The 26,794-nt window shown below is 38.6% G+C and overlaps 2 protein-coding genes across 2 annotated transcripts; both read right to left on the bottom strand.

The window, feature by feature from the left end:
• Positions 1-12,854: 12,854 nt before the first annotated feature.
• Positions 12,855-17,790, bottom strand: LOC139129359 (fatty acyl-CoA hydrolase precursor, medium chain-like). Its single transcript, XM_070694993.1, has 6 exons — positions 17,416-17,790; positions 16,139-16,301; positions 15,379-15,456; positions 14,961-15,079; positions 14,101-14,274; positions 12,855-12,932 (listed from the first exon to the last, which is right to left on the bottom strand). The coding sequence occupies exons 1-6, from the start codon at positions 17,767-17,769 to the stop codon at positions 12,855-12,857; spliced, it is 966 nt and encodes a 321-aa protein (XP_070551094.1). The 5' UTR covers positions 17,770-17,790.
• A 4,070-nt stretch (positions 17,791-21,860) lies between these two features.
• Positions 21,861-26,794, bottom strand: LOC139129358 (carboxylesterase 5A-like). The gene is made up of 7 exons (XM_070694992.1): positions 26,444-26,794; positions 25,679-25,835; positions 25,062-25,139; positions 24,388-24,506; positions 23,687-23,860; positions 21,902-22,144; positions 21,861-21,869 (listed from the first exon to the last, which is right to left on the bottom strand). Exons 1-7 carry the CDS (start codon positions 26,792-26,794, stop codon positions 21,861-21,863), a joined length of 1,131 nt encoding a protein of 376 aa, XP_070551093.1.

Below are 26,794 nucleotides of genomic sequence, written 5' to 3'. Positions count from 1 at the left end.
TTTCTAGATTTCTGAGTTAATGTTCAGATTTTCCTGGTCTTGTTTGGGTTAGAATTTCACGTCTTGATGTAATTAAGTTTATGACGTGGCAATCAAAGTGATCGGTTGAAATTTTCATATTTTTTACAGAATACATTTGTTAATTCTGTACAGCATTGCAATGACAGTTGTATTCACTGTAAACATTCATCAAAGCATCGCTGTGAAATCTTCTCATATTTGTTTTGATTTCAAGAAAGACACTCATCAGATCTTACCTAAACAATGTCCATACACTCTGAGACTCATCCTGGTCAGAGTAATGACTTTAGATTTCTTGTAACATCGCCAGATTTATAAAATTCCAGGAGTTAATCCACACATGACTTCAGCTGGCAATCCTGTCAGCTGTTAGGGAGCATTCGTTATTTACGGGGAAGGGGGGGGTGGAATTTGAGCGACAAATGAAACGTAAAAAGCGACCCCCCCTCCAAATCAAATTTCTAAAATTTGACACCCCCCCCCTCAATTCATCAATTGTAAAATGTGACCCCCCCCCCCCCCCCTCTTAAAAAAAAAAATTCATCAGATTTGATTCATTAACCCTTCGCACCCTGTGGCCCCAGGCTGAAAAAGTTTCCTCACATACTAGAGAATCAACATTTTTGGTGAAATTCCAAAATCAAATTTTTTGCACACACATGAACTTTTAATCGCTCTAGTCTAATCAAGTACACTAATATCAATAATCAAGAGTACATAAATACACAGATCTACCTAGTTTTATATTGGAAAAACATTATTCATAGTTTCCATATAGACAAGATAGTGAATCAACATTTCGGTGACATTCCAAAATCAAATTCTTGCAAAAACATCCACTTGTTACCACCCTAGTCTAATCAAGTAAATTAATATCAATAATCAAGCGTACATAAATACACAGATTTAACTAGTTTTGTATTGCAAAAAAATTATTCATAGTTTCCTCTGACAAGATAGTGATTAACAATTCGGTGAAATTCCAAAATCAAATTTCTTGCTCACACATGCACTGGTAACTACCCTAGTCTTATCAAGTACATTAATATCAATAATCAAGAGTCTATAAATACACAGATTTAGCTAGTTTTGTATTTAAAAGAAATTATTCATAGCTTCTCATAGATTATGTATGGAGGACCTGTGTATTTTCTATTTTGCCTGGGAGTTCTTGTGTGTTATCACTGTATACCTAGGGAGTCCAAAATGGGAACTTTCCAGAGAGTGTTTTGCGTTGCATGCTGGTTCTGTCTCAGGCCTCTCAGCTAGGCGACTGATGCCGTATGTTGTGGGTTCGAATCCGATTGAAAACTATCCGTATTTTCTATCCTGGGTCGGTAACACTGCTGGTGGACAGAATTGTCCCCGAGGTTATCGTTCGCCCAGTTAAAGCGATGAAATTCGTTTCTTCGCTTTGATAAAGTGTGTATGTGCGATGTATGATAGTGAGCATGCGTGCGTGAGTGCTTCACGAACTCTACAACGTGTTGAAAGGTCTCAGTCAGAAAAATGTAACAACTTAGCCGGCTATTGAACCACTCTTTTTTGGGAGTGGAGATTTAGCCGACTGGTTCTGTCTCAGGCCTCTCAGCTAGGCGACTGATGCCGTATGTTGTGGGTTCGAATCCGATTGAAAACTATCCGTATTCTCTATTTGAGTCTTACTCAAGTCAGCAGATATGTAAAGAAACCGGTGAGTGGCAGAGATCGAATTTTATGCGGATCGGACTGTTTATTTAAACCCTACGCCATCCTCTACTTTAGTCGATGGAACAAACATTGCTCACACAAGTGAAAGCCGTGCCGTATATTTGCAATATACGCACTGCAGGCTAAGATGATAATTCACCACAAGTTGAAAGCTGATCTTTCTGCAGCAAATTGTGTGTTAACTGTGAACTTTATTCCATTTATGAGTTCAGTCAGATGTCTGAGATTTATGATCGTTCCACTGAACTTTTGTCGATGCGCGGAGTTAGCACAGGAAGACTTCAGATTAGATCGGCATGTCCCGACCGGAAGTATAAACAAAGATCTAAGATGGCTGCTCCATGGTAGCTGAACTGGACGCTGCTTAGCAGTGAATTGCGTGTGTTGTCGCCGACTTTCATGTGCAGACAGTACACGGGACTTACAATTGTGCTCATCATCGAACATTAGTTAAAGTCGCGTGTTGAACTATTTGTGTTTCCACGCCGCGTGGTCAAGTCTGAGGTACCTCTGCAGTAACGTTAAGTTTTCCATAGAAATTGTTAAGCATTTAGAAAGGGTTTGAAGAGAGTTTTTGTTCTGAAAGTGTGTCGACTCCTGCCGTCGGGAGGTCGATCAGTACGGTTACTGTTACCATGGAGTAATATTTATAGTTTTGAAGTACGATTTTACTATTGTATATGTAGACCCGATATTTGACACAATATAGTAATATACAGAAGTTGTTTGTCACATTATATGACTGTGTGTTGGTTCCTCATTTCATGCCCCATGCTGTGTAGCCCTGCGTACAGGTGTGTTCACGTGTGTTCCCAGCATGATATGGCCTCTACCAAAGCCCTGCAATGGGCTTTGAACAGACTTGAGGTCTCTGCGGCCTGGACCTGGACCGCAATGAAGACTAAACGGTCTTTTTGGCCGAAATTCTGCTCTATTGGGGCAAAATCCTTTCCCTGCCTACCTTTACCTCCTAACCAATCGCAGAAAAGATGCGATTGACTTCTCCTAACGTCCAAAACCGCTCATTTTCTGAAACATATCATACTCGACAAGTTGTTTACCCATGGAGATCCCCATTTTGAATCTCGCTGCAGAGACCCCAATTATCTCCACAGACCGTTGCAGGGCTGTGGTGGAGGCCGTATACGCCAGGAACACACAGGCCTGTACTCAGGGCTACATGCTCTGTTGCTGTTCTAGATGAGGTTAACGCCAGTCTCGGACTTGTTGGCCCTGCTAGAGAAATAAATTTGGCTGAGCTTCGGTCGGTTATTATTCTGCCGTCTCGAAACATCGGTTACACAAGCAACATTTCGGTGAAATTCCAAAGTCAATTTTGTTTTCCATAACTCAATACAAACCTTTGTAAAATTTGACCCCCCCCCCCTTCAATCATTGATTGTAAAATTTGACCCCCCCTAAAAAGCGGTTTTGTAAAAGTCAACCCCCCCTGATTTCCACCGGCCCCTCCCCGTAAATAACGAATGCTCCCTTAATATTTTGACTGTAGTCGAACGCTTTACTCATTTGATAGCTTCGAACCATAGAAAAAGTAGTCCCTGACAAAATCTCGCTGCTCAAACATGATAATGTAAGAAACCCTTGATGTAATGATACGGATACAGAAGTCATAATAAATCTCAAGACGTTTGTAATTTTCTCCATTTTTGACTGTGTCTGTTTTTATAAGAAGTACAACCGACGGCTCACATTACTGTGATATTCTTACGCCAGTACATCGACCCTTGATAGGTGGCGCTATTGCAATTTCTGCTGTCAGGCAGGTAAGAGATCGGCTTCGTGTCTGCACAGAATTCTGTAACACGTAACATATTAGTCTTTGTATTATGAACTGTATTTTTAGAGTTTGATAGTTTTATCGCGATTTAAAAGATACAGTGACAAGTGAGTGTATTAAGACTTTTTATTGGATTGTAGACTTTTTCGGGTTTTATTTCAATTTACGCTTTCCTTGTACGCCTGCACAGTATTGTTTCGCACATCTAGCTATGTGCATTGTTTTGAACATAGCATATGCATTTAGGTTATCATTTGTTGGTTCATTCTGTTTCAAGAACTAACAGATGTTCATCACATGTGTGACCGATACACTACAGCAGAACTTTGCCTAAAATCGAACTTTGCAATATGCAATGTAGAAATATTAAATTTTTTGTTGTTCTTGGTTTAGTCTTTTATTTCTCACCAATTTGTCGCTTACATAATCCTCATTTTCACACTATAGTCACTCTATAGGTATTTTGCCACTCTATAATGGATATAGGTATTTTCACACGATGATGTTTTGTAGGATTAGTTTCATAAACTGAAAAAGTATTCAGAATTATGCCAATGTCATGATTCTTTCAAGAACCGTGTTTATTTTATTCAAATATTTTAATTCTTGACTTGCATGTATTTCTCCGGACCATATTCTGAAGAAAGCTTTCTTCTATATGTTCCTTGTCTACATTATTATCGTAAATGATTTGGTAAAAGTGTTATCTATATTGTTAAGACATTTCCGAACCTTGTATTTTATTTTTCCCGTTTTTTATAGTTTAAATAGCGGTAATGCGTATGTTGTTAACGATATATTTTTGTGCTGTATATGTCTCACCAGTCAAACGTAATTTCTAATCAGCGGTATTACTCGTAACTTCAGAATGCGTTTAAGTGTTTGAAAGTATTTAATACACGATCAACATCTATTAGCTTTTTATTTTCATGAGATATCAATTTTTCAAGATTAGTCAACCATTCATACACAAAGAAACATTTTACCCTGCAAGAGTATCGGTTGTTATCCGAATTTCTTCCTGTAAGGAGTCCCACATTCATTGTTGCTACACAAAGTGTGCACTTTACCAAATATACCAAGTAGAGCAATTTCTTGACTGAACTTCCCAATCGATCCACATTCTACAAAGTTGAAATATTTCGCATTTCTTACCCTTCAAAAGAATTTTTTATGACATGTGATTGCAGAATGAATATTTTGGTTATTAAACGTGCAAAACTTAGACAGCCTTCTGACATGTATCATTATTGATAGTACTTTTTGAAAATCCTATCTTTTAATGCACTCGTCATGTTTTCACTGTAAGGTTAATTAGTAGCTCATCGAGATCCCGTTGTGTAAATAATGAGCTTTTGAATTCTAATAAAGTAACAATAGACTGAAAAAGTCAAGTTTGACATATTGATGTTTGTGTAGCGTTGGGACATCAAATCAGACGGTTTACTCTCCGCCGTGAGATAAGTGGTTGAGGGGCTGCAGATGAACGGAACCAAACAGAAATATTACTCAAATATCTTTAACCAAAATTTCAGCTTATCAAAATTAAATCTTTGTCATATAATAAATATCTGAAATTCTCCCTAGATGCGACAAGCCGTGTGGCATGATTGCAAGCGCCCCCCATCGGTGAAGGTTAATACATAAAACGTTGTCAACAAACTCGAAGGGTGCATACGGATTCATTTCACTGCTTTCTGTCACAAATGTCATACCGCCTAATACGTCACTGTGCGACGTGCGCAAAGAAAGAATCGAGTATACCGGGGCAGAAGTTAGAAGTACAATATAAAATAAACATGTTTGTCGCGAAGACAACCTATGACGTCATGAGATGATTGCAACCATGAGTATTAATTTGAGTTCTCTAATCTTCTTCTGTGGTCTTTGCTTGTCTTGATGCGCAAAACATTGGCTTCCATTTTAAATTTCATTAAATGCCCGGTAACTGTAACATTTGACAACTGTTTTTAAGGGTTTTGTTTCATGTGTCCGCAACGGTTTGTAGGTGTACTCACCAAAGCGCACCGAAATATCCACTACACAGCTTGTTAGGATTGACTGAATATCTGTGTCCTGCATTCATCGCTAGTGTTGGTGATCAAATTTACGTCCAGATTCGAATTTCGTTTTCAACAATAATAATACCCGTAATACACTGACAATGTGCATTGACAGACAAAAAACTTGGTCTTTCATAATGCCGTACGGAGTATACCAATGCAATTTAGTTCGTACGGGGAACAAAATCACCGCAATATTGTAACTTTAACATAAAGAACAACAATATTACAATTTTAAAATCTGTCAATATTTCTTCGGGAATGACATGAAGGGGTCATCATATGATTTTATCATATTTTGTAAATTCTTTGAGAGGGTAAAGTACCAGGCGCCAATGTAAAATAATTATTTACACATTAGAAGAACATATCATACGAAAAGGGTGTATTTGCATGCATTTATCAATAAAAATAAACTACTATAGCATAAGTATAAATAAATCAATACAGACATAAGTAAATACATATATGAGTGAAAAAACATACATATATGTGAACCAATTCACACAAGACATGAAGACAGACACATACATACATACGTGCATACGTACGTGCATACATACATACATACGTACGTGCATACATACATACATACATACATACATACATACATACATACATACATACATACATACATACATCATTACATACATACATACATACATACATACATACATACATACATACATACATGCACTCACGCACGCACATACATACGTGCATACGTACGTGCATACGTGCATACGTACGTGCATACATACATACATACATACATACATACATACATACATACATACATACATACATACATACATGCATGCATGCATGCACGCACTCACGCACGCACGCACGCACATACATACATACATACATACATACATACATACATACATACATACATACATACATACATACATACATACATGCATGCATGCACTCACGCACGCACGCACATACATACATACATACATACATACATACATACATACATACATACATACATACATACATACATACATACATATACACACATACAGGATCGAAAAGTTTACATGAGGGGAACGAAGTACGCATGCGTATATCCAGTCGCACACACACACACTCACACACACACACACACACACTGCTACTCGGAAAAGTTTACATGAGGGGGAACGAAATACGCATGCGTATATCTACTCGCACACACACACTGCTCTGAAAAGTTTACATGAGGGGGAACGAAGTACGCATGCGTATATCCACTCGCACACACACACTTACACACACACACACACACACACACACACACACACACAACAAACACAACACACACATTGCTACTCTCTCTGAGATACACACACTGACGCGACGATCTACAGGCCCGGAAGTGCCACACCGGGGAGCTCACTCCTAACTCGGACTCTACGTACCTCGCGGCGTCGAAGGCCAGTGACGATGACAAAGATGTGCGACACTTTTTCTCTTTCTTGCCTTTGTGTCGTGAGTCGGGTTCGTACAGGGCTTTACACAGTGGTAAAGTGGTAGCCGGCCTGAGTAATACTACACTGCTTAGAGGCCCCGTAAGGGTTTCTGACTTAATGGTACCTGCCATGCCGGCGAAGTTCTGCTGGGGTTAACGGCCCAACCCAGGCCAATAAAACACTGGGAGTCGTGTATTACAGCTCTCTGCCATTCGGCTTATATTCTTTAATGGTTAAATACAGCATTCAACAGGAACTACAGCAACAGCTTTACTGCTAAACTCTCTGCTCTCTAAACTCTCTGCTTACTTTACTCAGGATCGTACGTAGCTCCACTCAGCAGGGAATGAATGTCTGGAATGCCAAGTATGCCCACTGGAACTAGACAGCAACGGAGTACAGAGAACTGGAATTTTCAAACTAATATTAAGAGTGTGTATTTTCTAATAAACTCATTTTCACGCCTACGACATTTTAGTGCCTGATGTACAAGGCAGTGGTATTTTTTTACGAATTTTCATTAGTTCTACGCGTGAATTTTTTGATCGAAAAATTGATGCTTTGTAAAGTTTGGTCAAACATCAAATGTATTCACTTTTCCCCGGACGTTTTTTGATGAAAGTCATATGGTCAACCCCGTCAATGTACTGTCATCCGACCCCTATCGACCCCTAGCGTTTTCACGTAATGGGGGCTTTCTTTCTGCCTACTTTTAGTGATTTTCTAAAATGTGGACGCCTTATGTAAACATAGCCAGGCCGTCAGGCCTGCAGTTGAGGACCGGGGCAGCAGGTCACCTCGACCCTGTCCGTTTCGACCCAAGTAATTCACACCCTCTTGTCGTTGTTTGTGGTCAAATCAATCCCGGTGCCTTAGTCACTTCGACCTCAGTCAGTTTTCATGTTACATGTACCTGACAACGTTTTACTGAGTACATTATGCAACTTGTTTCTGTGAGAAAAACTGCTGGCTTCGCTACAACAATCCACGGGTAGCTGTGATATCGCAGCGGTACTTGTGGCGTGTCGAACGCGCTCGGGTCATTGGTTTGGGGTCATCGCCACAGTCCCTGTGGCGATGACCCCAATGACTCGATCGCGTTCGCCACGAGTACCGCTGCGATATCACAGCTATCCACGGGGCTGTGAACACTCTGATACTTGTGGGAGGCCTGGGGTACCCCGGCCCCATTGTCATTTACTGACTGGGGAACGTGTCTCACTGAAGTACGGATGGATAAAGCATGTCATTTACTGATTTTTGAAATAAAGCATTCGTCATTATCGCAATTGCTTGCCATATGCGGCAAGATTGGATGAGCGAGGCCGGTCCGCTCGCCTTGGTGTCTTGACGCCAAATGAGCCTATTTCCGGTTTAGGCGTTGGGCTTACAGCAATGCATTATAGGATATCTTCCAGGGCGGCGTGGATCATAGTCTCGGTTACCCAGACTCCTCTGCGCTACTGGCGAAGCGAGAGTAGCGCAGAGGAGTCTGGGTAACCGAGACTACGTGGATCAGTGTGTGTGTGTGTGTGTGTGCGAGTAGATATACGCATGCGTATTTCGTTCCCCCTCATGTAAACTTTTCAGAGCAGTGTGTGTGTGGTGCGAGTAGATATACGCATGCGTATTTCGTTCCTCCTCATGTAAACTTTTCCGAGTAGCAGTGTGTGTGTGTGTGTGTGCGAGTGGATATACGCATGCGTACTTCGTTCCCCTCATGTAAACTTTTCGATCCTGTATGTGTGTATATGTATGTATATATGTATGTATGTATGTATATGTATGTATGTATGTATGTATGTATGTATGTATGTATGTATGTATGTATGTATGTATATGAGTGTGTGGGTTTGTGTGTATGTGCGTGCGTGCGTGCATGAGTGCATATGGGCTATGTATGTATGTATGTATGTGCGTGCGTGCGTGCATGAGTGCATATGGCTTGTGTATGTATGTATGTATGTATGTATGTATGTATGTATATATGTATGTATGTATGTATGTATGTATGTATGTATGTATGTATGTATGTATGTATGTATGTATGTATGTGCGTGCGTGCGTGCGTGAGTGCATGTATGTATGTATGTATGTATGTATGTATGCATGTATGTATGTATGTAGTATGTATGTATGTATGTATGTATGTATGTATGTATGTATGTATGTATGTATGTATGTATGCACGTACGTATGTATGTATGTATGTATGCACGTACGTATGCACGTATGTATGTATATGTCTGTCTTCATAGGTCTTGTGTGAATTGGTTCACATATATGTATGTTTTTCACTCATATATGTATTTACTTATGTCTGTATTGATTTATTTATACTTATGCTATAGTAGTTTTTATTGATAAATGCATGCAAATACACCCTTTTCGTATGAATATGTTCTTCTAATGTGTAAAATAATTATTTTACATTTGGCGCCTGGTAGTAAAGGGGTTCTCTTATTTTGAGGGAGGCAGAACAGAATTCTCTCCGGCCAGCTCATCGCGCTCTGCTCCAGTCAGATGACTTGGCATTAGTCATAAAATATTTTCCTTGGGCATACGCTTTTTTAGACATACGCCCTCTAGTGACATTTTCAGGCATAGACTCTTTGATGGAACCTCAAGTGTGATCTATTTTCCCGTCATGCAGCCTGATTTTGACGCTAAAGCGTACATGATAAGCATATGACAAGTTGTATGAATATCTCATTATCTGATTATCACCTCGAATGATAGTTGTACGGTTACGAGGTTCGCGATGTCTGACTCGAATCTTATTGCACAGTATTTTGTTTGCCAATGCAAGTGAGGACTTAGAAATACATATATCTGCATGCATGGTTTTCCGACGATCTGTTCGAAATTCATATCGTGTGGAAATACTGCCTGAATATTTAAACTTCATATCTGATGTTTTCATTAAGGTAGCATGCGCCTCGAAATTGAAAGACTGCAACTTTCGCTCAAACTTTCCTCAATGAAACTTTCGATTATTATCTTACCAAAACAAGAATGAAAGTCAGGGGGTCACGGTGCAAAATTTGGTACTAGGGAGATAAATCACTTAAGATTTCCCGATATTTGAAATTCAAAATGGCCGCCATACCTGTGTTACTCTCTGGGAAAGAATAAAATTCTGGGTTTTCGAAAGACCAAGATGGTGAAAACGTTTCTTTCACTTCGAGATTTAAAATGACCCCCACAAGTACCAGTGGTAAATAAGAAGAGAATAAATAAAATTTGAAAGCCCGAATTTCTGTCCCCGAGGCGCGTTCTTATCTTAATATGGATTTTTCAAGATGATGTGATGCGTTCAAAGTGGTGTGTGATTTACTTGGATACATTTTGTGTCGTAACTTATAATGGTAGATTAGTAGCATGCATAAGAATACCCTGGATTGAAGATGGAAAGTTCCACTAAGATTTTATTGCCTGTCTTCCAAATACACATTCCACAACATTTAGATAATGAACGAAGAATGTTACATTGTGTAAACGAATATACATAGATGATGCAATTAACCATGGCAGTGAAATACATATATTTTAGGAAAGTAAATGATACTTTTTTCAGAATATGTCGAAAGTTTCAGTACACAGTGGACTAATGATAATTAAGTATACCGAACATAGAAGAATACGTTTTACGTTAACGTTGCAAACTTCCATTATAAGTCTAAATTTACACTGTGCGATGTAATGGAATTTTTGATAAATTCTATTGGTGTTTGAAAACGAGCTATTTTCTGAAACGTCTTCGTGATTTTAGCTTTATTATTACGAGATTACTTCAGTCACTTCAAGTTTCCAGTGAAAGAAAGGTTTTCTGATTTAACGCTATGTCAGTCAGCACGCCTTTTGTTTCTAATCATATCGTCAAATTGCATTAATTCGGAACATTCACTTGCCAAACAATGCTCACTTTAAATAAAACATTGCATATGGAATGTCTATAGTAAACAGTACGCTAAAGTGTGGTAGATTTCTTGTCCTTAGAAATGAAATCTCTATCATAGGCATCAGTACTATCTCTACAAAAATTTGCAATCTACAAAGTAAATACAAAGCACCGAACAATTATTTCGCAAACTAACACCTCATTATTGTCTACAAGTACTTCAGACACACTGCCAGGGCTAATGTCTTTCTTCAGTGTACTTCTTCTCTTCATCTTCACTCCCTAAACATTTGCCGATAGATCCTGGATGCAAACATAAAAGTAAAAACGATTTTTTTAATTCGGTGATCCGATGCAAAAACTTAACTTCACTTTATCTACCAAACAATGTTTTTGGGTCATTTACCGCTAATTACGATTGTGAAGGAAAGAGATAAAGCAAAGGCGGGAATTCAGTCACTAATGAAACCTGAAAGACCACAGTGGATCATTGTAAAAAATTGACATGTTGCCATCTGTAACAAGCCGTTATATATATTTGTACATTCTTTTAGAGTTGATCACAATAGCGGCCTTACACAAAGCTCTTTCAGTCAGAAAATGAAATTTCGAGTCTTTGCTCACCATATTTCTCCAGCAACTTCGGAACGAAATCATTCCAGAATGCACATTCCTTGGCTTTCAAAGCTCGTTTGGTTTCCATCTTCAAAGACAGTTCCTTGTACGCTAATCCAGTTACTTGAAACGGTGGCCATTCATGCTCAGTGTCTCCTTGTGAATATGTCTTATCGTCACTCGGAATATTGGGAGTGCTGATGTTAGTAAAAAGAAAACAAAAAATCCATTAATTCAGTATAACACAGATATTAATGTCTTTGGTCCTTTGGCTTAGCCATAACATAGACACTGATTACGTTTTTTCTACATGAAGACACAAAAGGAGAGTTACAAGTCATTTCAACTCCCTCATAGTTTTACTAATTTCAACTGTGACAAAGAATCTGGGACGGTGATACATGATATATGAACTCAATTCTAGAAATAGTCAATTGAAAATACCTCCCAGTGTTATTAATGTTGATATATAATGGATTACTGTTGTGGAAAAGCAGCATTACATTGATGAACATTGAACCTCTACATGTAAATTACACGGCAAACTTAAAAGTTACGCCAAAATGATAGTACTATATAACATTTTACCAAACCATAATGATAATTCTTAAAAAACAACAATCTCCCTTTCACGTTTTGTAAATATGCTCTCATTTTGATGAAAACTACTTTTCTTGAAGAATCACTAAAATTGTCGCAGAAAACATTGATAATTTACCCTGTCTTTGCAAAGTTAGTCCAATATTTCATTATACTCAATGACATTTCCACTTCCTCAGGAGGCATTGTCCAGTTCGCACCATGAAAGAAATGCCATCCAAATACGAACGGGATGTCCTCAGCATGTGCCGGCCCCATCCACTTAATCCGCCATATTGAATTTGCCGGTGTGTGAGTCATGTGATAGAGGTACACCTTGGCGCCAGATTGCGCGTAAGCTCGTGCTGATAGATCCATGGGACAAATGAAATTCTCGTCACCTATCATCTGAACGAGGGCGTCTATACAATCGCTGTCTTGGAGGTCAGCGTCTTCCCAGTTCATGTATATGAGTTTGATGGCGCTAATACCAACTATGTTCTGCTTCACTGGTCCTGTCACGAACATGGGATACATCGCTTCGTACTCACTTCTTTTCAAGGAGATTTCAGACTCGTTAAGCATGTGAGACATAGCCATAGGTAAGAACACTGCGCCCTCAGCGGCCATTGCTCCAATCATGATATCAACGTTCGTTTTGGTGAAGGCCTTTTCACGAATGGCATCTACAGGGTGTTGTTTGATCATTTGTCATCCACAAACGGTGGAAACGAAAGACCAGTCAGCTCTGCACCAAGCCCAGTAACATTAGCAATTAAACCCTGTGATAAAAACCATAGGATTTAATGACCTACAAATTGCTTCTCTTTGAACACCGTCAACGAGATTCCAAGTGATACACCAAGCAAGTAATCACAACAAAAATAACATTTTCTGTAAGAAATACACTTTTCAGGTAGATGACAATACCAAAGCTAACAAGGCGGCGTCTTCTAGCGTCATTTATGGTATTTAAATCGATTATATGAGAATGACTGTTTTCGAGGGCCACGTACGCAAGGCGAGTACCGGTATATGGCAAAAATTATGCTCTTCTGAGAAAAATAGGCTAATTTCTCTGTAACCGTATCCTACTCACGAAGATTTGGCAGAAAATAATCAGTACCCAAACATGATAGAGAATGTGAATAGTCATATATACTGTATACATCTTAATAAGAACGTTGGGATTAATTTCAATAGCGACAGAAAACGATGTATTCGTCCTAAACCGAAGTGCACTTATACATTTCGAAGAGATTTCAAAGTCTACTATACTAAGTACAATAACTTTTGTCGGATATGCACGTTTTGTCAGATACCAACCTTACAGACATTATCAATACGTTGGAACAAAGATAGATTCTGAAAGAAGATGTCACTGTTCAAACGAAAGAGTTTACGCGCCCCCCCTGAACACTCGCCACCATGCCAGCCATTGCAATCCATGGATGACGATCCAAGTCCAAATTCTATCACACAGAACCAGTTTGAATTTACTTTCATGCGGCCCTGTGTTTACCATTCAATGCTCGAAAATGCGATCACAAAGTTTCCTTATACAGTTTTAAGAACTCGTTTAGCGGCAAGGCGAATTCATCCTCGTACTGTATGTGGCAAAATTGCGTTGGAGATTAAAACTAAATGTGTACATTTCACACAATGTTTAGAATAATAAGACAATATTTTGCATCATAGGATGATTTGGACGTGCATTCTAAGGACCTCCCCTTAAAGGAAACACTGCTGCTAGAAGTACAGCGATACCGTTGAATTTATACATATATATCCATAATTGTCAGTGTTATTTTAGATCAAAAATTAGACAAACATTGTTATTTGTATTTTTTGCTAGCATAGTGACGATTATGATCTAGCATTTTTTATGGTTTTAGGCTTTTTATAGTTCTGTGGTATTTTCGAATTAAAGCCAAGTGAACTTGTCCTTACCAATGACATATCACTTGAATTCCGAAAATCATCAGCTTCGACAGAGCGGAGACATGCGACCAATTCCTCGGAAGTGTCTTTCTCACACCCGACAATTTTCCCAAGACCGTGTGCAATGGTGTTGTGAAATGCTGAATCGCTGCCTGTAAAACCAGCCATTGTTGCCGTGCCACTCTGCAGAATGAAATGATATATTCAATGTTTCGTTGAGGAGATGGTGAGAATGAAACATCCCTATTCGAAAAATACTTACCTTCACTCAACTCCAACACCCCCCGGTCCTCTCACCTGATTTTTAAATTCATCGGGAGCCTGAGAACTGATTATATACAGGAGTAATATGCGAAGGGTTTCTGCTGAAAATGTTTCCATGAGGGAACTCCCGTTCAGTTGTATCTCAAACACACTCGCCAATATTTTCATTTTGGAATTTCGCTATTTTCCTGCGTCATTGCCTTAGATATTTACGTGAGCAATATTGTATTTTCAGATCGCCTGTATGTCTGAAGTATATAGACACCCATAACATGGAATCTTCATCAAATGGAACACACGATATTGCACAAAGCACACGAAACATGCTATCAGGTTTGAAGGTGCTTTGAAACGCACGATATTTCATACTTTGCGGTGACCGTATGTGTCGCGAGATATAAATAATAATGCATTGGTTGTCATATGACAGAAAGCATAATTACATCATTTTTACAAGGCAAATTAGACAGCCAATGATGACTGCCCAGTAGAATATGAACAAATGTATGTTAAATCCATCATTTCGATCATAGCCAATCGGAAAGATCGACATTTTTGCTAAATTTTCATTGCAAGTGCAATCGACTCTGTAATTTCATAATTACCTGCAAAATTACCCTGTGAAATAGTCCATCCGTCAGTGGTGATAGCAGAAGAAATTCTGCGCTGATCGACCCAGCACTTTCACCAAATAACGTCACTTTGTTTGGATCACCGCCAAAGGCTGTTGAGCAAAATATTATGAGGGGGGCTTTACTCTTTTTGAGAAGACATTAGACGATGGTTTTCTAACAGATCCCTGAACAAATTGCCAAAAAATACGTAAACACATTTCTTTACAAATGAAATCTGACGGAAAAATGCATCAATTGTAACTTTGTCTTCATGATAATTGTCACTGTTATTATCAATATATACCAACATTATCATCATCATTATAATCATCATCGTTATGAACACGGGTAAGTTAACTCTACCATCCTTGTAATCAGTCGCTTCATTTCCAACCAATCTCTCTCTCACCTTCAATATTTGTTTGAATCCATTGTAACGCCGCAATCTGGTCGTACAATCCATAGTTACCGGTGGCATGCTCATCGCCTGAGTAATATAACAATCGAAAATTGCAGAATATTTGTGAATGTACACTGAAACGTGTAAATAGAATAAACCAGTGGTTGTAGAATTTTTTTCTGTCTCGCCTGTTTTATCACCTAAGCTTATATTTTGTCTACTCTGGAGTATTTTTTCACTAATCTGCATGACGTCTTTCACTTCTTCGAGATTGCCTTGAATTTTATGTTGTTTTTTTCTATGTTTTAGTGTTTTTTTTACCATGGTCTTTTTAAATAATTCTTTTTCTGTTAAGACAATCGCATGTTTGCTTTCACAAGATGTCTTCCAATGTGCAGCTTCAACTGCTAAGGTAGTATGCGTCTAGAAAGTCAAAGACTTCTCAAACTTTCCTAAAGGAATCTTTCAACTATTCACGTCAAAATCAAGAATAAAAATCAGGGGTCGCCGTGCAAATTCCGGTACCAGAGAAACAAATAACCAAAGATTTACCGATATTTGAAATTCAAAATGGCCGCCATCCCTGTGTTAACTCTATGGGGGAAAATAAATTTTCGATTTTCAAAAAAAATAAGACGTTAAAATATTTTTTACTCAAAGGGCTTCAAAATGAGCCCCCACATGTGGCAGATCAGAAAAAACGTTGGCGAAGTTGGAAAGTCCAAATATCTGTCCCAGAGGCGGGTTCTACTTTAATGGTGATACCTACCCGTTACGAAGAAACCAAGGGCTCCAAGCCTGTAGTTAAATGTGACAACAACTACGTCACCAACAGCAGCCAATACTGTACCATCGTAAAAGTCGCCTGAGCCACTACCGACGACAAGAGCGCCCCCGTGAATCCAAACCATGACAGGCAACTTTCTCGATCGCTGCAAAATATTCATTAGACCTGGTTGAAAATTTGATGAGTCAGTAATTTTAGTAAATAAATGAAGTAGATGGGCGAATAAAATGATGATTAAATTTTTAACAAACTGCGAAACAATTGAGTTTAAGTACGACTATGATAATTAATTACGTCATTTGTTTATTAAATTTTCATTTATTTTGTGCTATAGTTGTTTATTTATTTTTATTTTGTTTATTTAAGTGATGCATCAAAACTGTTTGGTTTGTGTTACACATTTGTCTTTTGGTAAATTTGAAGTAATCTTTATTGATTATTTTATGTATTCTTTCACTATAGGTGAATGCTCCATTATCACGTCGTGTAATTTGGTTTAACTGTAGGTCTATATTATTCAAATCAGGGTGCACACCAGTTCAGCCATAACAAGATTTATAAGGATACTTTCAATGTCTTCATAAAATACGACTTACGCGTAATCGTATCTGTAATAAGATGTGTACTGGTCATTGTTTGCAAATTGTTGGAATGTGTAATACAGTTTTTCGATCTGGAAAATGGTTAGAGACTTCACCACTTTAACGAGTATCTCAGAATTTTCTATCCCAATCAATTGCAGTATTGTAATGCCAAGCTGACCCATCTATTTTGATGCTGTCCCCATTCTCCATTGCCCAATTCATGTGGTGAGAGAGAAGTAAGTCAGATACCTTGACCTTGATGTGCATATGACCATCTGAATCACAGTGACTGTCAGTGGAAATTGGTCAACGTATCCAAGATAAGGGCACAAAATTCAGTGACAGACTCATAGACCGGAGACATCTCATCTATGTCAATAACTGACATGTCCTATCTTTCATTGTTTCCGGTCACTGCTCTTGACCTCTATACAATCCAAACAACTGTTTCATCCGACCACCCATCGTACCATCACGTGTCTTCCCTGTGCATCATCATTTGAGGTCAATGTTGTCAAGTAAATCTATGTGCTTCTCCACAGATTTCCACCGTTGCTCTAATACTAACCATACATTGAAATTTACACCAATATACAAACTTGTCAACACTACGGCATTGCTTGAAATTCTACGGCGCACAAAAGCGTGCTACATCTGTCAGGCTGTTGTACTTACTGTTGTTGTCTGTGGAGCGTACACATTCAGAAACAGACAGTCTTCCTCTTGTTTCCCCTCTATGGGGAGGAAGGGGTTAGGAGGTTGAATGCATATCGATCTGTAGTAGGTGGCGTTGTATTCTCCCTCCCACGAAACTTTAGGCTGAGGGGGTCGGAATCTCAGTTCACCGACCGGTGGCTCGGCGTACGGTATCCCCTTGAACACATTTACAGTTCGCTTGACATCGACATCATTATGTGAGAACTCCACTGACGTACCGAGCAGAATTCCAGATCTGATTTCTACCAGCGGATCGACCGCCGCACAGTAAGAACTCACCGCCAGAAATACCGCGAATCGAGTAAAAAGCATGTTGCAGGTTTGGGAGTAGAGTTGTGAATGAGTCGTGTCTTCGACCCGATGTTCATGTCAAGCATTAACCAGTGACCTTTGGCCCTTGTTTGTACGAAGGGTGACCAAGCCGCCAGGTCATATCACACACTTTAGACTATTATCGATAAAGCTTAATCGTATAAAACCCTTAAATGTCGGTCAAGGGAAATAGTGTTGAAATATCGTTCTTGACACCAGCGTAAAGTTTCTCGAACCTCATATTGAGTCAACACTAAAAGTGGCCATTACAAACCTGAACTTCACGTACGGCACAGACATACCAGTAAACAGCAAGTTCAAAGTAGGCCTTTCATACAGTCAGAAGCTGTAATCGGTTCGTGTTTGCAGCAAACCGGTTATAAATTAGGCAATTAACAACTAATTAATAATAATTAACACGACAGATCAGCATCCCAACGATTATGTTTTTTTATAGCTTTGTCAATACCAGTGACTTTTGTCATTGGAACGCAAGTTCTTGCTGAGTATACGTAAAATTGTATCATTGTTAATTATATTTATATAGTAAGATACTATCACACTAGGTTGAACCAATAAGCTCGTGAAGCTATTAATTTTCAAAAAGTGACAGTTAACTGTTCGTAGTAGATGTGATTTGAATAAAGATGTATTTAAGACACTCCTCTTCGTCACGCGTTTTGATAGCCTCGTAGCCAACATGTGGCAAGCTCAGCGCTGCAGCGTACTTCGTGCCAAGGGGGTGACTGGGGCGGTGACCCTTGACACACGACGGCTGCGCGCTTGCACGGCTGAGGCTATCGACTTGTGTGATATGTTTTTGCCAAAACGAAAATATATGGATTCTTTTGAGCGATTATTCTCCTGGAAAATGAAAGACTTCCATTTTGCTGGTACTTTTCGATATTTTTTCTAACCAACTTATGGGCTGCGCGGATTCTTCACCTTAACAGTTCACCCATTGGAAAATAGCCAGCTACAGGATGTTGAGATACATTCAGAGAATATTCTGTACAAGTCTGTAACATTAAAGTGGTTTATGTCTTGTGTACCGATATTGCATGCTTTCACGTGTTTTCCTCTTGTACGTGTATTTGTGAGCCTGATTGTTACATACATTGGTTGTTTGCATATGATATAACTACTCTTTCCCCTGTACATGTAGATATCATGCTTCATTATCTCTCAGACTGCTACGTCAAAATTATTATTATTATATTGTCTTGTTAATACCTTCTACAAGTAAACAAAAGGCAGCAAGTGAAAAACTTTGACAAGTTAATTTATTAAATGATAGCAAATATTGCCACACGTGTAGGAGGATATCCTCTGCAACACTCTAGATGCCGTGAAATACATCGTTACATATGGGTGTTCGACCAGTGCCTCTTCTGCCAATGGATGTTTGAAGAATACTACGTAAAACGTGGATTTTAGGCGACACGGAAAGATTCGACATAATTTTTGCCGATGCTAGCAATGTTCAGAGACTTTGACCGGGCACTTTGTGTACTGTGTTCAATCGATGCAAAAATTACTGCATGCGATTATTTCTATTATGAATTCAATTTTAAGACTCCAAGTTCCTCTGGACTTCCTGTATTACTATTCTATTTTCAATTTTGCAACTCGATTTTTTTGTCTCTAAAATCATTCTACTTCGCTTTCTACTACTCGGCCTGCTAAACGCATACAATTCTCAGCTTCACTATTAACATTATCATTCAGAGCAGTATTCTCCATTTTATTTTCTTTAAATTTCCAAGCTCAAATTGACATTTTCCTGCTATCTCAAACATTTGTCATTGAAACATCATTTAATGGAATCTGCATTAAAAATGTATGTATCAATCCTCCATCACCCTGAGATTGTAATAAGTATTAGTATAGTCAGGGGCCATGAACTCGACTAGTCCAATCCGACTAGTTTCATGGTACCATCCGATGTACAATACTGCCTGTTCTTTCCTTTTGTTTTGACTTTGTAAAATTTCACAGTACACACCCTTTTCTTTTCATTGTTATTATTGTATATCTGCTGAAGCACCTGATCAAATAAAGCATTCATTCAATTACAAAATGTTGTATTATTTGAATTAACGAAAAATGTGAGGTCTTTCATCGAAGAAAAAAATCTCAATTACATTATGATATCGATATAGGATACAGGTTTAGTGATAGTGAAAACGATTAATCCGTAATATTTATTTGTTGCTGAATTCACTGGCTACGCAATGAGAATATCACTAAACGTTAAAACCAGGAGTCTCTAAATCCTAATGGTAAACAGGGCGGCTGCATCTAGTGTGGCGCTTGATTTCAACCATCTTTATCTACGGACGATGTCCTTCTTCTGTGTATTCTTAGTTTCATCATCCTGGCTGAACAAATAACATCAGTGTCTGCAAAATTGAATAAAAAACGTTAGTCTTTGATACTTGTCTCGTCTCACTTAGTTTTAACTGCTTGCACTCAAAATTATTTTTCCCACGACCTTCTGTTCGTGCGGATGTATATAGTTTCAAAAAACTTTAGACATATGTGCATGAGTACAAGTTAATAAATAAATAAATATGTAAATAAACATAAATTGTAAATGAATATATCAAGGCACAAACCTAGACAATATTAACTCACATCCTGGATTACTGGCGTTGAAATTGACACCTCACTATCTTTCATCCCTACTGCTATCACTGAGTCTGGCAAATATCTGTTTGCTTCCAAAGGAAATACCTTGTGATTACTACTCTTGATGTCCGGTAATGCCATCGTCCTATATTGCAAACATTTAGATCGTTTTCAGAAATGTGGCCTGTGCCAAATTCAATTACATTTGATATAACGCGTGTTAACGCCACACGTCCCCGAATGTGCATTATGCCTTGTCCAATAACTCCTCTATTCTCACTGTATTTCCCACACTACCATACCTTAAGTATACATATCACATGGGAAGACAGCCTAACATGTTCAATGATACTTCTTTTATCGTAGTTTAAACGCTACCCTTGGGTCTAGTATTGTTGGCTTTGACCTTCGAGTTCATTTAACAGATCATATCAATAATAAATTGTTTATAAATGCCAACAAACCTGTGTGTTTCAATAGCTTAGGAATGAAGTCATTCCACATAGCACATTCTCTGGCCTTCAAACCATATTTGGTGTTCATCTCCAGTGACAATTCCTTGTACGCTAATCCGGGTACTTTGAACAAAGGCCATGCTTCTGGTTTATCCTCTTCAGATACCTCTGCGTTATCGCAGCACAGGTTTGGATTGCTAAGTAATATATACATACGATACGTTTGGACATAAAACAATATCAAGTTAAGCAAGAAAAAGTAACAGTGATACTATTAAAGTTGTAGCAATACTATATCTTGACGTCCAAATATCTACCTTTGGATTGGAACGCTTCCTCGTGTGTTGGTGTGTACGTACATTACACTCCATATGAGATGACTACCATGTGTTTGTAAATTTTAAACAAGCCCCTGTTATGCCCTTCATGTTTTGTATTGGCAAGCTTACTGAACATGTCAAGTGTGACCTATGTTCATTTCTAAAGAAAATTAGGTGTGGGAAAATATGGGTGCTTTCAAGCTGCATTGTTTCGCACCGTTACTAATTTGTCAACATTTTCCGAGTCAAAATTCTAGACACTTTTGAGATTATGATGTAATAAACTCATTTGGTCGGTAGCCATTTTGAGGAATAAAGTGGTTCATCATCGGATTCTTACCCTGTCTTGGCAAAATTTGTCCAATATTTCATGACTTTCAGAGACATCTCTACATCCTCCGGTGGCATTGTCCAGTCCTCCCAGAAAGAGAAATGCCATCCAAACAACAATGGTAAATCTTCAGCGTGGGCTGCCCTCATCCACTTCAGCCGCCATATTGACCTAGCAGGTACGTGGGTCATGATGTAGAGGTACACGTTTGCACCAGCCTGTGAATACGAACGCGCCGATACATCCGCGGGACAAGTGAAGCCGTGGTCGGTACCCATCTGAAAGAAGGCGTCTAAGTAGTCAGCGTCGTCGTTGTCTGCTTCTCCCAGTTGACATACATGAGTTTGACAGGCATCAAGAACACTGGGTTGTTCCTCAAAGGACCAGGCAGGAACATGGGATAAGCGGATTTCGTAGACACTTCTATTCATCGATACTGTAGTCTCGTTCAATGCACTAGGCCGAACCGTAAGCAAGTACACGGATCCTTCATCGGCCATGCTTCCAATCATGATGTCCAAATTTCTTTTCTTAAGCATTTTCTCACGAATAAAGTCTACGGGGTCAACCGTCACCAGGGTGCCGTCAACGACTGGAGGGAACGGAGTGCCATAACCAATAAACTGTGCTAGCAAACCCTGTGACACGAAGACATACGTGCGATCCTTAATGAGATTTTTCGGAGTACAGATTTTAAATGAAATCAAACTTTCTACACTTAATCAAGGCATCCTTCTCGGTCAGAATTGACATATAGTAGATTAATGATACTCCGTTAGAAGATCAAATATGAAGAAAGTACACCTTCTTTGTATTTCTGTTTGTGTCTTGGAGTAAACTAACGAGTTTGAAAGGGAAGTGTGCCTCATCATATATGTTTCTATGCTACGATAAAGCGACTGAAAGTACATTCGTTGTACAATCCACATGAAAGCAAGACTCTGGACGTCGCTGCGCTCTTTTTGTGATGCGCTCCTTGGCAATTAAGGTAGGAAGGCCTTGGAAACATATTTATTCTGACAGTTATTTCCGGTAGGCTGCATGTATGGACCCATTTTAAAAGAAGAAGACTTACTGATACTTTAACCTTCTAGTTTATTTTGAAAATATAGTATACGAAGTCGTATTTTTCTATAAACCATAGGGAAAATAATGGCCAATATGTATGTGGAAAATAGGTAAGTTCTAGGTATTTTAATTCATAGCAAATGTTTTCCTGTGTCATCTGATTTTGATTTGATCATAAAACATCATAACTCTGTCACTTTTCTGTTGAGGAAGCTTGGGCAAATATTTTAAATTTTAGTTTTGAGGCACCCACTATCTTAAGTAGTTTTACTGTGCGGCATCCTTTACTTATGGTTCGTTCTTAACTTAGCCAATACAAAGAAATATTCCTTTTCCGCATCAGAAGTGAAATCAGGGTAACTTACGCAATACGTACTCATGCGCATGTTTATGTATCATATATGGCTGGTAATTAATGGTAGGTAATGTCAGTAAACTATTGATATCAATTTATCGACGTAATATCTTGTAAGTCCGTTCATATCGACTGTACAAGCCATGGCTTATTAAAAGGAAAAACACGGACCTGTTGAAGTAGCTGGCTCATTTAATCGAGTATTACTCTTCCGTTTGAAAACACAACAACAGCATAAATCATTTCAGGATTTAGTAATTTCAAAGGCGGATTAGAATTTTTATCTGAAGAGGTTATTGTAAAGTGTTTCGATGACAAATGCAATGATGCCGACTAAGATCAGGAGAGACATTACGTGTGGAGCTGATGAGTCAGGTGATATATCTGTAATTTGTAATATGCGTGGTAAAGTACGTACTACATGTATTATATTGACATACTGTGAGAAATATAACGTGTACATTGACTTTCACATGTTATTATTTTGGGTAAATAAACAGCCATCTATATCTAGTATGTATTCAGCCGGTAAACCTTGTTTCTTTTCTGATACAGGGAAGTGATATTTTTCTCTTTTGGCTAAATCATTTGCAATGCGCGGGGTAATAAAAGCTCACATAAATGTGACGGAATACCCCGGATTATACTGTAAATAAATCTAAAGTGTCTTGAATCATAGACTTTCGAGAAAAACGTTTTTTCTCGAGAGTCTATGCTTGAATTGAATTCAGCTGTTCACTTAATGATATTGCCTTACCAATGTGGGATCAGTCGCATTTCTGAAGTCTTCAGCTGGCACGGTTCGTAAACACTGTACTAATTCTTCAGAGGTTTCTCTATCGCATCCGAGCAGCTTACCCAGACCGTGAGCCATCCTGTGATGGAAATCTCCAGCTTTTCCGTGGAACCCAACAAATGTAGACGTGGCACTCTGAATAATAAAATCGTGAAACAAATGAAATATCATAGTGTCTACACTACATTATATATAGGTTATTGTGGACAGACAAACAGTCAGTTTTTTGTAGCATGTATGGATGTCCATACGTCTGGATAGACGGCTGCATCCTCAGATGCAAGTAGAGTACTTTGTCTCGTATCTATAATGCTATTCTTGTCATAATAACTCTTGTGCCCACACAAAATAGAGCACATGTTCTGTATGGGGTATGTACATGTTGTACGTCAGCAGTCTTTTGAAAGATTGTTAATAATAAACTGTAAGGATTATTGTCTTCTGTAACATTTTGAAGAAATTGATTCATCTTACATTTGGCTTTGGATTATGAAAAATTGTGTCACAATGTCAACCTAGCCATCATATAGCATCATGTCGAAAATAAATGAAACCTGTATGGTATGCTACAATACGAAAATTGAAAGTATAACCACTTGTATCGTACGCCATAGAAGGTCCATGCAACGTTTTGACTTTGCATATTGTGCGATCTATCTTACCTGCATTATAATTCTTTGGAAGAGACCCTCTGTCAGTGGTGACATCATCAAGTACTCAGAGCTGATGGAGCCAGCACTTTCACCAAGTAAAGTCACTTTACTTGGATCGCCTCCAAACGCTTTTGAAGAGATAATCAAATATCGTATGATCTGCTTTTGCTGATGATGAACATTTGTGAGATCCCATACTGATCTGAGGTGTTTCATGCTAATAATTATGGAAAACAATTGTATGATAGATGATGTATGCAAAAAGGTACCCTTTGCTACGACTTTCTAAACATAAAGTGATTTCCCATGATGATGATGATGATGATGATGATGATGATGATGATGATGATGATGATGATGATGATGATGATGATGATGGTGATGGTGGTGGTAGTGGTGGTGAGATGATGACGGTTACGATGGCCTAGCTCCCCTTTCACCAAACACCACTTCCAAAACGTCCACCAAGAGCCCCACCAACAGAGGCACTATTGCTTTCACATCAAGGCAAAGTGTTAGCCGCAGGAGCAAAATCTTTGTCAACAGTATCTGTAGCATTTACAAATGTGCAGCTATTGTCATCGTGGTGCTGCCTACCGTTTTGTACTCGAGCCCTCCATAAAATCTGTACGTGATTAAATCTTCAGATTTCAGCTGAGTGAAAGTCTCTCTAGTTTCCCTACCTTCGATGTTTTCTTGCACCCACTGTAATGCTGCGATCTGATCGTAAAATGCATAGTTGCCAGCGGCATTATCATCACCTGCGTCGGTATGAAATCAAAACAAAAAATTATTATAAAAGTATATTCATAAACACAAAATGAACACTTCTCTGTTTTATGCAACACTTCCCCCGTTCATTTCTATACTCCCCTTCCTTTATGATGTCTGATGATCTCATTGTGCGAATTAAGTTTTCACTATCCTGACACCAGCTTTGTACAAAGAGTTATTTTTGTGATTACCTTGAATTTTATTTGGAAGGTATGGGCCCTAATGATGTTTGGAATCAGATTCGGTCACATCATATTGCAAAACAAGGTATTACTGAATTTTGGGGTCAGTTCCGGTTTGGGTCATAAGCACTATTTTACGTATTACCCATACAGGTTTCACTTAGGTTTCATTCATTTGTTATTTTGTTAACCCTGTTTGTTCTGTTTACAATTGCTAAGTCAAAATCTTTAACATGATTGGAACTAATTTGGGATAATTGGACAGTGATCTGATGTAGGTTTAATCTGCAAATGTAAGCTCATCTATATTTTACTATTTACGTTTTCTTTGTATCATCACTTACCTGTAGTAAAAAACCCGAAGGGACCAAGTCTATAATTTATGCATACTACTATGACGTCACCGATGGCAGCCAAAGCTGTGCCATCGTAATGATATGTCCCAGAACCGACTATGAAGACACCTCCATGAAGAAATAACATTACAGGTAATTTCGCTGACTGTAATAAATTGGAGGCATTCAATAATGTGTTGGTTGCGTATTAACAAACAAACAAACAGAGATACACCTATACACAAATACATACATGGATACATCATATACATTGATAAACATAGATATACGCATACATTCACACATACATATATATATACATACATACATACATACATACATACATACATACATACATACATACATACATACATACATACATACATACATACATACATACATACATACATACATACATACATACATATACATATATACATACATACAAATGGATGACACTTCAACAAGTGGATAAATTGATAAATTGATAAAATAAAATACAAACTGACCAATGGGAAATAAAAAAAAACGCTTGTTACGGTTCTGGTACAACCCTTCGTCAACACTGAAACACCACACACTGTTTGGAGCACAGAGCAAAACTGGAGCGTGAAATACAACCAATCATGGAACAGAAAGATCAAGCGCATTAAATTGAACTTAATACTGGCTGGTGCTCTAGACAGACACGAACTCGGTAAACCCGATTTTCTTATTGTTTAAACCGTATTTCTTAACTACCATAGGAACCCGAGAGGTATGCTATATCCTTACCGTCAACTGAGGGGCGTACACGTTCAGAAACAAACAATCTTCATCCTGTTGCCCGTTTACTGGAAATAATGGATGTGCAGGTTGGATGCAAATTGATCTAAAGTACGTGGCATCATACACACCGTCCCAGGCAGCTTTGGCTTTTGTAGGTCGAAATCTCAGGTCACCGATCGGGGGCTCGGCGTAGGGGATCCCTTTGAACACGTGCACTGTGCGTCTGACGTCGACATCTTTATGTGAGAATTCCACAGCCTTGCCGACTAGCTTTCCTTGCGATATCTCTACAATCGGGTCACCAGCAGTTACCGAAGCGATGAACGCTAAACTCAAGGTGATTGTAAAGTAGATCAT

This window comes from Ptychodera flava, chromosome 3 (assembly GCF_041260155.1).
Source record: "Ptychodera flava strain L36383 chromosome 3, AS_Pfla_20210202, whole genome shotgun sequence".
Classification (NCBI taxonomy): Eukaryota; Metazoa; Hemichordata; class Enteropneusta; family Ptychoderidae; genus Ptychodera; species Ptychodera flava.
This window is presented reverse-complemented; position numbering and strand designations above follow the sequence as displayed.